The sequence below is a fragment of the Diabrotica undecimpunctata genome, chromosome 9 (genome assembly GCF_040954645.1).
Source record: "Diabrotica undecimpunctata isolate CICGRU chromosome 9, icDiaUnde3, whole genome shotgun sequence".
Classification (NCBI taxonomy): Eukaryota; Metazoa; Arthropoda; class Insecta; order Coleoptera; family Chrysomelidae; genus Diabrotica; species Diabrotica undecimpunctata.
This window is the reverse complement of record NC_092811.1, coordinates 32,996,418-33,009,178: the sequence shown is the minus strand read 5'-3', so window position 1 is coordinate 33,009,178 and position 12,761 is coordinate 32,996,418. Positions and strand designations below refer to the sequence as shown.

Here is a 12,761-nt window from a genome sequence, read left to right as displayed (position 1 = left end):
TATTAAAGCCACAATTAGAGCAATCCAAGTTTCAACACTTAACCATTATTCACAACATGCAAACAGATTTGTAAAAGACGCGGTATAGATCTATACAATTTTAATTCAACATTTTTTGTAACCATAGAAAGTACATAATGAGCGTCGGTGAAAAAAAAAACAAAAACAATGGTTGTCCTGTCCAGTCATTTTGTTTTCGAAATATCGAACTTATTATAATTTTCAAACTATTAAGACCAAGACAGCATCAAAAGACAGCATCAATATTATTGTATTAAAGAATACTTTGAAACATCCACAAGGAAACTAAATTCCTGTAGCTGGCTGTATACCATGCATCACAAAAAATTTTGATCAAAAATTTTTATTGAAATTTTTATTAAAAATTTATTAAAATTTTTGAACAGTATTTATTGAACACTGAACTTAGCTGTTTATTCTTAAAAAATACCTTGTTCTTTCAAATATTTTTGATAGAAATCTAGTTTACCCTGGATTATACCATGTGCAGATATGAATGCTTTGTGACATTAGAATTTCAACTACCAAAACAATTTTACTCTATACCCTTATTTTATTTGGAAAAAAAACATAATGAAACTGTATTGATATATTGATATAAATCTGAATTTTGTTCACAGTTGTGATAAAGCTACTAAACTCTATTACCACAACACTTCTTCCCCACTAGATTTAATATACAGAACGCTGAATCTTCATGTATAGACATTACGATATATGTGAACCAGGTCTGACCCCAGAGCTCACCTGGGATAGGCTTGACTTCTTATACAACACTATCCACTTTTTATTTATAATACCAAAAACCTATGTGGACAGACATTAACCCCAAAATACTATTTAAGAAACCCTAATTGGAATCATTTTTCAAATTTAATCGAAAGCAGGATGACCACATTTAAAAGTACCTCAAATACAAACGAGACACTGAAGAACCTTCAGTTACCATTATCACAAAAGCAGCAGAAAAAGCTATAGAAAAGACTATATGCATAAAACAACGCAACCCTGTCCCAAGGTGGAATCACGAATGCAAAGCAGCAATCGAATCTAGCAAAAGAGCTTTTAACCAATACTAGTGCTACAGTTAAGAATAAAATGCTTCTGTTGAGAATAAAATTGAATACAAAAAATAACGTGCTATAGCCAAGAAGACAACTAGAAACGCCAAACGTCAGTGATGGACTCAATATGTATCAACGTTAAATGTAAACACTCCCATGACTGAAGTATGGAACAAAGTCCGAAGGCAGTTACTAGTAATACTGAGTTTTAAAAAAACCTTGCTAACACATATAAAAACCGATTCAGTAATAATAATTATAAAAAATCTTTCATTAATTACAAACAGCAAGAAGAAAATAAGAAAATTATCATTATACCTAACACAGAAGAACCGGTAAATGTACATATTTCTCAATTAGATTATACAGAAGCAATATCAAATCTCAAAGAAACTAGCGCTGGTCCGGACGATATTTCTAGTATTTTTATCAAACACCACCAGATAGCGCTCATAAACAACTTCTAAATCTGTTTAATATTATCTGGTTACAGCACAAATTTCCTAAAAAATGGCATGAATCCACAGTTGTACCTATACAAAAACCTAATAGTATTAAAACAAGTTCAGAGTCATACCCACCGATATCTTTAACATGCGCCATGTGTAAGTTACTTTTTTCGTACGACGAGTTTTTCCTTCCTAAAGATCCTCTTATATACTTTACCTGCGTATTAGGTTAGGTTAGGTTAGTGTTAAGAAGAGAAATTGGTCTGTATGATTCGCTGATGGTCAGAACTTCCCTGGTTTGGGAATCATGATTGTACTGGCTACTTTCCAGGGAGTTGGAAAGTAACTCAGTAAGAGGCATGCATTGATAATGTGGCAGTGGGATTATACTATTATCTGAAAGTATTTTGAGGCATTACCTATGTATGCCATCTGAGCCAAGAGATGTGTTTTTACCGTAGTTACACATCTGTTTAACGGTGTCCTCCAGAACAGGAGCCATAATTGGATGTTGGATATTCTAGTCTCTAAAGTACTGTGAAGGGTAATATTATATACTCTCCAGTCTCCTTTTGTTGCCAAGTTTAAACTACTTTTTGAAAATGGGATTTTCAAGGGTGATGAAAGTTGACTGGAGTGTATTATTATAGGCTTTTGCTTTATCTTGTGGATTGGATAGAATGACGTTATTTACAATAAGATGAGAGTGAGGCCTTGACTTTAATTTATTTCATTAGAGTTTTGAATTTGTTCCAGAATTTGAAGCCATCTCTGTGGTCCAGACCAGAGGTAACTCGTATCCACTGATGTTGTTTTAACTTTTAACCTCTAATCTTATGGACGTTGGGAGACCGTTGTGTTCTGTTTTATTTTAGCGAGAATTCGTTGTGGAAGTATTGGAGTTGGATTCAGTTTAACTGTTGGTCAGGTATGAAGGCTCACGGAGAAGACTTACATTTTGAGAGATCTCTCTGTCAATCTGGTTGGTTGTTGACCTATCACCTAACCCAGGAATATTATGGTCTATGAACTCTTGGAAAAGCAATATACAGCAGTTGTGGCTTGTGGAGGGAAGTTAAAGGCTAATAGTAGTAGGTGGTCAGAGGTTATCAAGTCCCCTATGTACCATTCATCGTCAAATTTATCCAGCATACTCTCTGTACATAAGATGGGGTCAACGATAGATGCTCCAAGATAAATGAAAAATGTGATTTCTGTATTGGTGATTCTTGAGATGGGCAGCTCTAGAAGTAGGTCTGAGAGCATTCTGCCTGAAATATTTGTGAAAGTGTCACCAAATTAAGTATGTCTGCCATTGAGGTTACCCATTAGTACCGCCTTGTCAAGTGATGATAAGTACTCGATAAGTGGTTTGGAGAGGAGCTGATTTGGATGTTTATAATACGAAATTATCGCAATATTGATGTTATTTAGGTGCAAGTCAACTACCAGGTAGTCTCTTTTTGGAAATTGGATGTTAGGTGGTAGTATGTGGAGGAGATGGGGATGTTTTTGTGAATTAGGATGCCATTCCCGTGACTGGTCTGGCTTTTGGCTGTATGGTAGATGGTATAGCCTGTAAAGTTTGGGGTAAAAAACCCTTTAAATGTTGTTAAATTTGTTTGAAATTAAATTGTTGCTGATAATATTGAATGTTGAAGTTTTAGACGGAATTTAAGGCATTTACTTCGTGGCAACATAAGACTCTCACAATGGGGTTGGGGAGGGATGGCTAGCCTCTACGAAACTCGATGAGGATCTGTAGGTAGTAACTTAAGTTTTGTGTGTTATATATTAGTAGGTACAGAAAATAATAAAAAATCTGCAAAAGCATAAAATCTGTTGTTACTCTCTAAATATCTACAAATGAAATATGCTAGATGTGTAAAAACTTGCAAAAATATATCAAAAAAAGACTGTAATATTTTCTATAAAATACAGTACTAATATACAGGGTGTTCCTTGAAAAAAAGATGGGAAAATTTTGAAAATAGTGATCCCATTGTATGGGTATTATATGGCTGGATGTCAAAGATATTAAATTAATTAAAAATAACACTACACTAGAAAAACCTTGAAATGTCCTTTACTTTTTGATTGTCTTGGAATCCTAATCAACAGCTCTTTAAATAATACAATTTTTCTCACTATAAGTGTAAAAAGTGTAAATTTAAAAAAATATATATTACGTTTAGGCCTATAAAACCTTAATACACACTCTTCATATTTTAAAAAATGTATTCAAAAATATTAAATAGAGTAAAATAGAGTAATAATAGAACAATAGAGTAAAAATATAAAATAGAGTAAGTAAAATAGGGGAGGGAAGGGTAAAGTGAAATGGTGGGGTAAAGTGAAATAGCTCGTTTTCAAATTCTACCGCGAATGGAGCCGCCACTGTTTACAATTCAGTCAATGTTTAGAAGTAGTACTGTAGTACGTGCTTATCGACCGTTTTGTGGCAGTCGTCTGTCGGTGTTATTGAAAATATCACTGTTTATACATTTTTGGGCAACAATTTGTAACATCTGCAGGTGAGTGTAATTGCTAAATCTTCTATCTTATTTAACTAAACATATTTTTAAAACTAACACACAAAAACAATTATAGTTAACCATCTATTATACAAAATATAGATTGTTAGGTTAGGGTTAATAATTTTTACTGGACCAGTATTGCTTTTAAATCCATTTGGGGCAATGTGAAATGTTAATAGATGGGGTAAACTGAAATATCGTTTGACTTTGCCCCACATGTAATTATACTTGATTACCACCATTAAATGAAGAATATCTGTCTTTCCAGGTGTAAAATACGAAATTATAAACGAAAAACGACCCAACAACAATGGTCTGTGGAGTCAATGAGATCTGCAATCAGGTTTGTGCGAACTGGCATCCTTAGCCCAAATCAAGCTGTTAGGCAATACGGAATTCCTGTTGCTATGTTAAATCGGGGAACCAAATCCGGTAAAAATGAGGAAGAAGCGTCAAGAAAGAAGCTAGGCCGATTTCAAACCGTATTCAGTCCGGAACAGGAAAAAGCATTAGTTGACCACCTTATTGGTATGGATAGGTTATTTTTTGGTCTTTTTTATCTAGAACTAAGAAGTTTAGCTTTCCAGTATGCAGAAATTAATAAAATTCCAAACAACTTTCATAAACAAAACTGTTTAGCTGTTAAAGACTGGTTGTACCTATTTTTAAAAAGGCATCCCCAACTGACATTGAGAACACCAGAAAACACATCAGCAGCTAGAGCTTCTGGCTTTAATAAAGTTTCTGTCGACACATTTTTTGCTCTATTGGCTGAACTTCAAGATAAATATGCTTTTTTTGCCAGCAAAACCAACAATTGTGATGAAACTGGTATAACTACTGTCCCAAATAAGCCAAAAAAAATTATATCCGTAAAGGGTAAAAAGCAGGTGGGTAACTTGACATCTGGTGAAAGAGGCACTCTAATTACAGCCGAAATTTGTGTTAGTGCTGCAGGTCATTACGTTCCACCTCTTCTTAATATTCCTCGTCAGAGAAGAAATCCTATTTACGAGATAAACTTGCCTCCAGGAAGTATTGTGACTTTCCACAAATCTGGATGGATGCAGACAGAAATAATGAGCAATATCTGGTTCCCTCATTTTCTGAAACACACACATCTAACTGAAAATGATCCTGTACTCCTAATATTAGATGGACATTCAACACATGTTAAAAATTTGGCTTTAATTGAAACAGCACGACAACACCATGTTCATATTTTAGTAATTCCTCCACATACGTCACACAAGCTTGACGTAAGTTTCATGTATCCTTTAAGCAATTATTATACTCAAGAGGTCAGAAACTGGCAGAGAAACAAATCGAATAAACTTATTGAATTACAAGATGTAGGTCAAATATTTGATAAAGCGTATGCAAGGGCAGCCACACTCTCAAATTCAGAAAATGGTTTTAAGTCAGCAGGTATTGTCCTATACAATAATACCAAATTTTCAGACATAGATTTTGCACCGTCACAAATAACAGAACGAGAAAATATTTTTGAAAAAACCCCAGATTATTTTCCAGCAATAGCTTATATTCAACCTGAGCCAATGAGTTGTGAACCTTAGGCTTCTAGTGATTCAAACAATCAGGTAACTAAAGAAACAGTTGAACCTAATATTGAAACATCAGCAGGTAACAATAATGAAAACGACCAGACACCTCCGAGCAAGAGTGATTTATCAATTTTTTGTCGTTTATTTTATAATGTAAAGAACACTTCCGAAAGCTCACACATATCTCCTTTAAAAGAATTACGATCTCCAAGTAATATTCTTCCATTACCAAAAGCAACATCAAAACTGACAAAAAAGGGTAGAAAACGTAGGCATGGTAAAACTGCTATTATAATAGCTTCCCCGAATTTGTTAAAGCTAAAGCAGAGTTTCAAAAAACCAAATACAAAAACCGTAAAAAATGTTAAATGAAATTTGAGCCAAGAAAATATTAAAAGTAAAGCTAAAAAAATGAAGTCCCGAAAAACATCGATGGAATCTGAAAGCTCTTCCGAAGAGTCCACGAATATATGCCAGGATTCTGATTCAGAAGAACTTATTTCCCTAGATGATGAACCCGAAACAACAGAGTTACTTCGTCGAAAAGATAAGGAATTTTCTTTAATACAGAAGAATATTGGAAAAGATGATTATGTTGTGGTAATTTTAATAGAGATAAGAAAGGGAACAGCCATGAAATTTGTTGGAAAAATTAAAGGGCAGTGTTTAAGAAAACATTTACGAGGAAGAAGCATATGACATAACTTACCTGAGAAACTACAGAAACCACCAGGACCCATTTGTGTTTCCAGCTATACCTGACGACAGTGTTATTTTAAAAAGTGAAATTGTCGGCGTTCTCAGCAATTTTTCTGCACTTTGCCATGGAATAATTAAATTTTCATAAATGTTTTTATAATTTTTAAATTATCATTTGCAACAAATATTAGAAGAGGTACTTTTGTGTTATTTTTCTTAATTAAATTTTCATTTTAAAGACTTTTTATATATGCTAGTTATATCTCACATTACCCACCAACTATTTTACTTTACCCAACCGTGTGGGGCAAAGTGAAAAAAAGACAATGCCTGACAAACCCTCGCATAACAAAAAATTTACTGACTTAATTTAATTTCTATTTCGAGGTAATGATCATAAAGGTTGCGGTTATAAGATATGTTTAGCTATTCCACTTCTCCCTACTCTCCCCTACCCTGTAATACATTAAAAAAAAATAAAACTTTCTCTAGTTCCGTTGTTCTGAGTGACCTGTATAATCGAAAACAATTCTAAAATAAATTATTGACGTCTTTGATATACATCAGTTTTGTTATAAAAATATTTATTCTCCATAGTTTAACTGTCATCAAGGAAAGCAAAGGTTTGGGGAACACCGTCTACTCTAGCTAGAAGCAAATAAAAATGGCAACTGATAACCTCCCCGAGATAAAAACTCCCATGTACTACAATAAATTTTAACCTGTATTTTAACTCTTTCAGGCCGACTGGTTAACCACATATACCACCTAGTAAATTTCAAGTTACTATTTCCCTACCGGTTTTCGTTCATAACAAACTTGTTTAACGTGTTGCATAACTTAGGTATTGGTATATATAATATAAATTATATATAAAAATTTAAACGGTCTTAAAATTATTCAAGCCCGTATTACTTCGTAAGTCCGTATTACCCGATGGTAAATATTTCGTTGTAATTAATTTCTTAAGTATATATTTCAATACTTTTTACAAAATTTGTAATATTTTAAATAAACTTTTAATTGTGTAGTTTGCGTGGATAAACCACTATAACTTTTTTTAATATTGGACAATAAAACCATGAATTGAAATAGAAGCCCTTCGATCGAGAAATAGAAGCCCTTTTAGGTGAAATCCACAATAAGAATAAATCACTTAAAGAGAACTTGATTGAAGTTATGTTTGATGAAGCAGTCGTTAAGCCGGATAAAGAATTTTTAAAAATATAAAAACTCAAATATATTGAAAGTATTAATAAGAAATGGCAATGGCAATACCTTTGGCAATGAGACTTGATAATCTTCATTAAACTACTTGAACAATGTTTATTTGAAAAAATTGAGAGCATTTGAGTAAGTGACTCACCCAAATTTATCTGATTCGATAGAGAATCCTACAGATTTATTTGTACATTTATTTCCCAAAAATTTTTGCACGAAAATAATAACGATTTCATTAGCACAAACGGAGATGAAATTAACCATTTTTGGGACTCTCATAAACATGGAACAGTTACCTAGTTTCAAAGATTACTTGTTCTTTAATGATGAGATGTAAGATTCTTGTATAGCTTCAAAAATGTCTAAAGAACGTTTTGCTAAATTATTAATTATTCATCTAAACGACAGCTATGTAGAGCCAAAAAAAATCAACCAAATAAACGAATTGTGTAAAATAATACCAGTTTTATCTAGATGAGGCGACATATTTCTTTCGTCTCAAATGCCTAATAAACATCAAGCAGTCTACCTGGTGAAACCAATATCGAAACTGAAGATATCCCAATTTACCGGAGCCTTTACCAGGTGGACTTCACTTTGGTTATATCTAGCGATGAACCCACTATTTCAGCTACTGAACTCCACTGACTCAGCATTTAGCATCCAAAATAACAATACTGTTGTAGCGAAGCTTATTTATTTGTTGTATATGGATGATTTGAAATTATTGGCTTTGACTTGAAACTACCTCTGTAGATGTTTATTTATATCAGTATGCATTTTAGACTAGACACATGCCGTATACTAAATATAGTCAGAGGAAAGGTTCAGCCCGAAGGTTTCGATATGCAAGATGGCCAATATATCGCAGCAATGGGTTTAAGTGATATGTACGAATATCTAGGAGTAAGAATTTGTTTAAGACATTCAATACGTACGCCTCTTTCGGGCTAAGTTACATATTTGATATAATAAAGTGGTAAATGGATATAGAGAGTCTTCAGCGAAAAGTAAGAACACTTCTCGCAAAGACACAATAACATCATCCACGCAGTGTAGTAGAGATATCAACATTACCTCGGTATCTAGGGGGTAGAGGACTTATGGACATAGGAGAGCAACTGGATAAATAAGTTGCTGATTTAATAACCTATTTTCAAATGCAGGTTAAGACATCTACTTTATCGACATCGGACAATCTGCGCAGTAGATGACACAACGCCGCTTAAACTTAGAGAACAAGAAATGTGCATAAACCATCTGTTAAAGCAAGAAAAAATGCACACCTGGATAAGTAAACCTCTACATCGGCAACCTCTCAATTGGATCAGCCAAGAATATGTCGACCATACAGCGTCAAACTCTTGGTTAACGTCAGAAAGGATTTTTTCCGAGACAGAGGAATTCTTACTTGCCATTAAGAATCAGATTATTCCAACTAAAAATTACCTGAAATATACTGTTAAAGGTCCTTAAGTCCAAAATGACAAATGCTGATATGGATGCTAAGCCCAAGAAACCATCCAACATCCTACCGGGGGCTGCCAGGCGTTTGTCGGTACTGATTATAAAGAACGCTATGACCCAGTAGAAAAGATTATCCACCAAGAACTAGCTGACAAATTAGAACTTTTCCAAACCGACTATCTCCCTTATTATTACTACGTCTTTGACAGTATGCTAGAGTAACAACTACAAGCTATACTGCGACCGCATTGTGCTCACAGACCAATCACTGGATCATAATAGACTCATACTACTTAATAAAATTACTAGGCAAACAACACCTACTCGTATTGATGTGATAATTTGCGTGTTAAATACAACGAAAAGATCGCCAAGTACAGAGATCTAGAAATACAAATCAGGAGACAATGGAGAATGGAAAGTACCTAGACAGTACCTAGTATTCTATCTACTATTGGTGTTATTCCTAAAACCGCCTAGAGAACATAAAACTGCTGGATCCAAATAAACATCGCTATCAGGCCGTACAAAAAGCTGTACTCTTCGCAACATCCAGATTTGTATGAAAATAAATTTTTGGGTGATACTCCTGCATACCAAGTCACCTAGTGCTCGTTAACACGGAAAGAGCAATACCAGAGCTTAATCCTTTTGATACCATAGGTATCTAGGATGACTGAATTTTCCCTTAGGAGTGTGAGCCGTATGGCTAAATACTATCAGTATATAATAATGGTAATAATTCATAATTAAACTAAATTAAAGCTTTATAATCTTATATTTCCTGTACCTTTCTGGGATTAGTGTAGATGAGTGTAAAAGGATAACAAGCACGATCCCAAAAGCAGTCTTCTTATTGTTTAGTTCTTTCAGTTGATCTTTTCAGCTGGATTTTTCCTTAATAATTAACCTAAGTACTTCGTATCTATTTCCCCCCATTATTTTAGGTCTCACGGAGTGATTCACCGCAATAAGCTAATCAGACAGCTCTAAGTAAGTGCGGCAAACATTTCACCAGGAATGAAAAGCCCTGATGATGATGATATTAGGTCTCATAGCTCTAGAAGAATTAGAAATACATAACAGGCAAGAAAAATTGGAAATAAATTCGGATTTGAACTCTCGTGTCTAAATCCTTTTAGCCTGTTCAATTTTTAATCTTTACTTGAGCTATCTAATACTAGTACAGTTGTTTGATGATTTATCAGTCCCCGTTATCTATATTCGTTAGTCTAGGTATTTCTGCTAGTTTCTGTTATTGAATACAATAAAAAGCTTTGCGATAATCCATAAATCAGGAGTATAGTCCTAGATTCATAATTATGAGCAGCCCTCTATGAAACTATATCAAGTGAAAATAGAGCCTCTCGTTTTCCCAGAAGTAGATTTTAGAAGTTTATCGGCAAATAATAAACTGATATTATATTTCTTGTTTATTTTAGGATAATATTCCTTATTCCCCATAACACCATTTCAATTAAAACTCTGTTTTTTTTTCAGAATGATCCAACCATTTATAATATCAAAACTACTATTGGTTTATGAAAATAATCCAAAAGAAAACATCAACGATATTTATATGTATTCAGGGTTAATAGTAGCTACGTCATTTGTGAACGTCGTCCTTCTCCAAAAATTCAATTTGGAAATGATGCAAGTTGGTATGAAAATGAGAATAGCTTCGTGTTCTGTGATCTATCGGAAGGCTTTAAGACTCAGCATGTCTGCTCTGGCCGAAACTACGATTGGGCAGATGGTAAATTTACTATCTAATGATGTAGGAAGATTTGACCAAGCTGTACATCATCTCCATTATTTTTATATCGCTCCAATACAGGCTCTTATTGTGATGGTTCTTTTATATATGGTTGTCGGATGGACAGGACTGCTTGGAACATTATTCTTGTTACTATCTATACCGTTACAGTGTAAGTATCAATATTTTGTTAATGAATATTAAAACTATAATTTAGACCAAAGATTAATTTAACATTCTCCTTTTTTTTAAACCACACTTTTGATAAAGATTTAAAAAATATACAGTATGTTAAGTTAGATTAGATATTAGAAGAATTAGAATAAGAAGTAGAATTAGATATACACACTATAAATGGCAACACTGCGCGCCGTGGACTTCACATTAACAGTGGAATCATCATCTACGATCATCCTGAGGCTAGAGCCCAAAATTTGGATGACTTAAAAAACCAAATAAGAGAAGTCTTCAATTCTGTTACAACAGAAACTCTTAAATCTGTACGCATAAATTTTTACGTCATATTGGGATACTGTTCAGCTGGAGAATATCAAATATTTAAATTATTTCTGTAGGACATAAAGAATTATTTCTCATTTTAGTATTAATTATTTTTATTTTCAATATGAGTATATTTTTTGTTTAATCTTTTTCAAGAAATATGCTTTTATTTCTAATTTTCCCACAAAAATTTTTTTCACATTAATAAAAACCGATACAAATACACCGCCTTATAAAGGTCAGTGTATTTTTATCGACTTTGTTATAAGAAATAATCCGATAATACGCAAGGAAAACAAAAATCGACGGACGAAGATGCACATGCTATGTGTTGTTATGTGTTACTAAATGGTTTTCTCGTTTTCTGTTTAGAAATCTAGGTGTCGGAGGAGATCGGAGAATTTAATGATTTAATGATTTTATTTTCCCTCTCTTTGTTCTCCTATGTTTGAAAACTTTTCCGTGGTTAGTATAATTTAACCTAAGGATTAACATTATTATAAAAATTAATACCAAACTTACCTAGTTTACGGGCTAAGCCTCGTCGATTTTGACTAAATCACGCCTTTGACATCCTCTCTGATAATCATCTGCCGCTAACGACTTTTTCGAGGCTTCCGGGGTCTCAGCCTTCTAAGTCCCAAATCTCCTTTCTACACTGTTCACTAATAACTGAAGTGCTGTTTGGGACGGCGGACAATTTATTTATACTGTCGATGGTGACGTGGCGTTCAGCTGGGGGTTGGGGCAAAGATTCCTGACGGCCGGATTAGGATTGATAAGTGGAGCGAACGATGTTTGCTTTTAGGGAGTCTCCGTGTTGAAGGCAACCGGATGCCTTCATCTCTTTTGTTTAGATATTTCGCCCGTTTTTTAGTCTATATAGCTTCTCGGATAATTTCTGGTTTACAGAAATAGATTGGAGCTAAGGTTCTAGAGTTTTAGAATAGAAATGGAATGTTCACGAATCCTGTTTTGGATTCTACGATTGGTTTGGCCAATGTAAGATCGGTGACAATTTGTGCAAACAATTTCATTAGCTCCATGTTGTTGATTTGGAATGTTTTTTTTGACTAATCGGACAAGAGATGAAAGTTTTTGTGGGGGAATAAATATTGGCATTCTTCTTGATTTAAGGATTTTGTCGATTTTTTCAGTGACACCTTTGATCTGAGAAAAAAAAGTTTTAACATGATGAGAGTCTGAGTCTTTGTTAAATTTGGGTTGAGATTGGATGGGAAAGTCGAGAAACGGTAGGGATAAATCAGTTTCCATTTCTGTCGTGAACTGGATAATATAATGCCATTCAGATAGATTTAAAAAGATTCTAGAGCATTTTTGCCGTGAGGTCAAATAACCAACATATGGGTCAACATATTATGGGTTTGAGCATTTATGTGGATAATTCGTAGATCTCGGAATTTTCTATAAATAAACTGGCAGTTATTTCAGATAGTGAGGAGCCGATTGGTGCTCCATTT

At 33.9% G+C, this 12,761-nt stretch overlaps 1 protein-coding gene across 4 annotated transcripts in view; it reads left to right on the top strand.

The window, feature by feature from the left end:
• Positions 1-12,761, top strand: part of LOC140449787 (probable multidrug resistance-associated protein lethal(2)03659) — a 74,857-nt gene that overhangs the window by 24,354 nt on the left and 37,742 nt on the right. For all 4 annotated transcript variants that reach the window (XM_072543134.1, XM_072543133.1, XM_072543135.1 and 1 more), the window contains one exon: positions 10,524-10,951. In XM_072543134.1, coding sequence (XP_072399235.1) covers positions 10,524-10,951 — 428 coding nt within the window. The remainder of the gene's footprint in view (positions 1-10,523; positions 10,952-12,761) is intronic.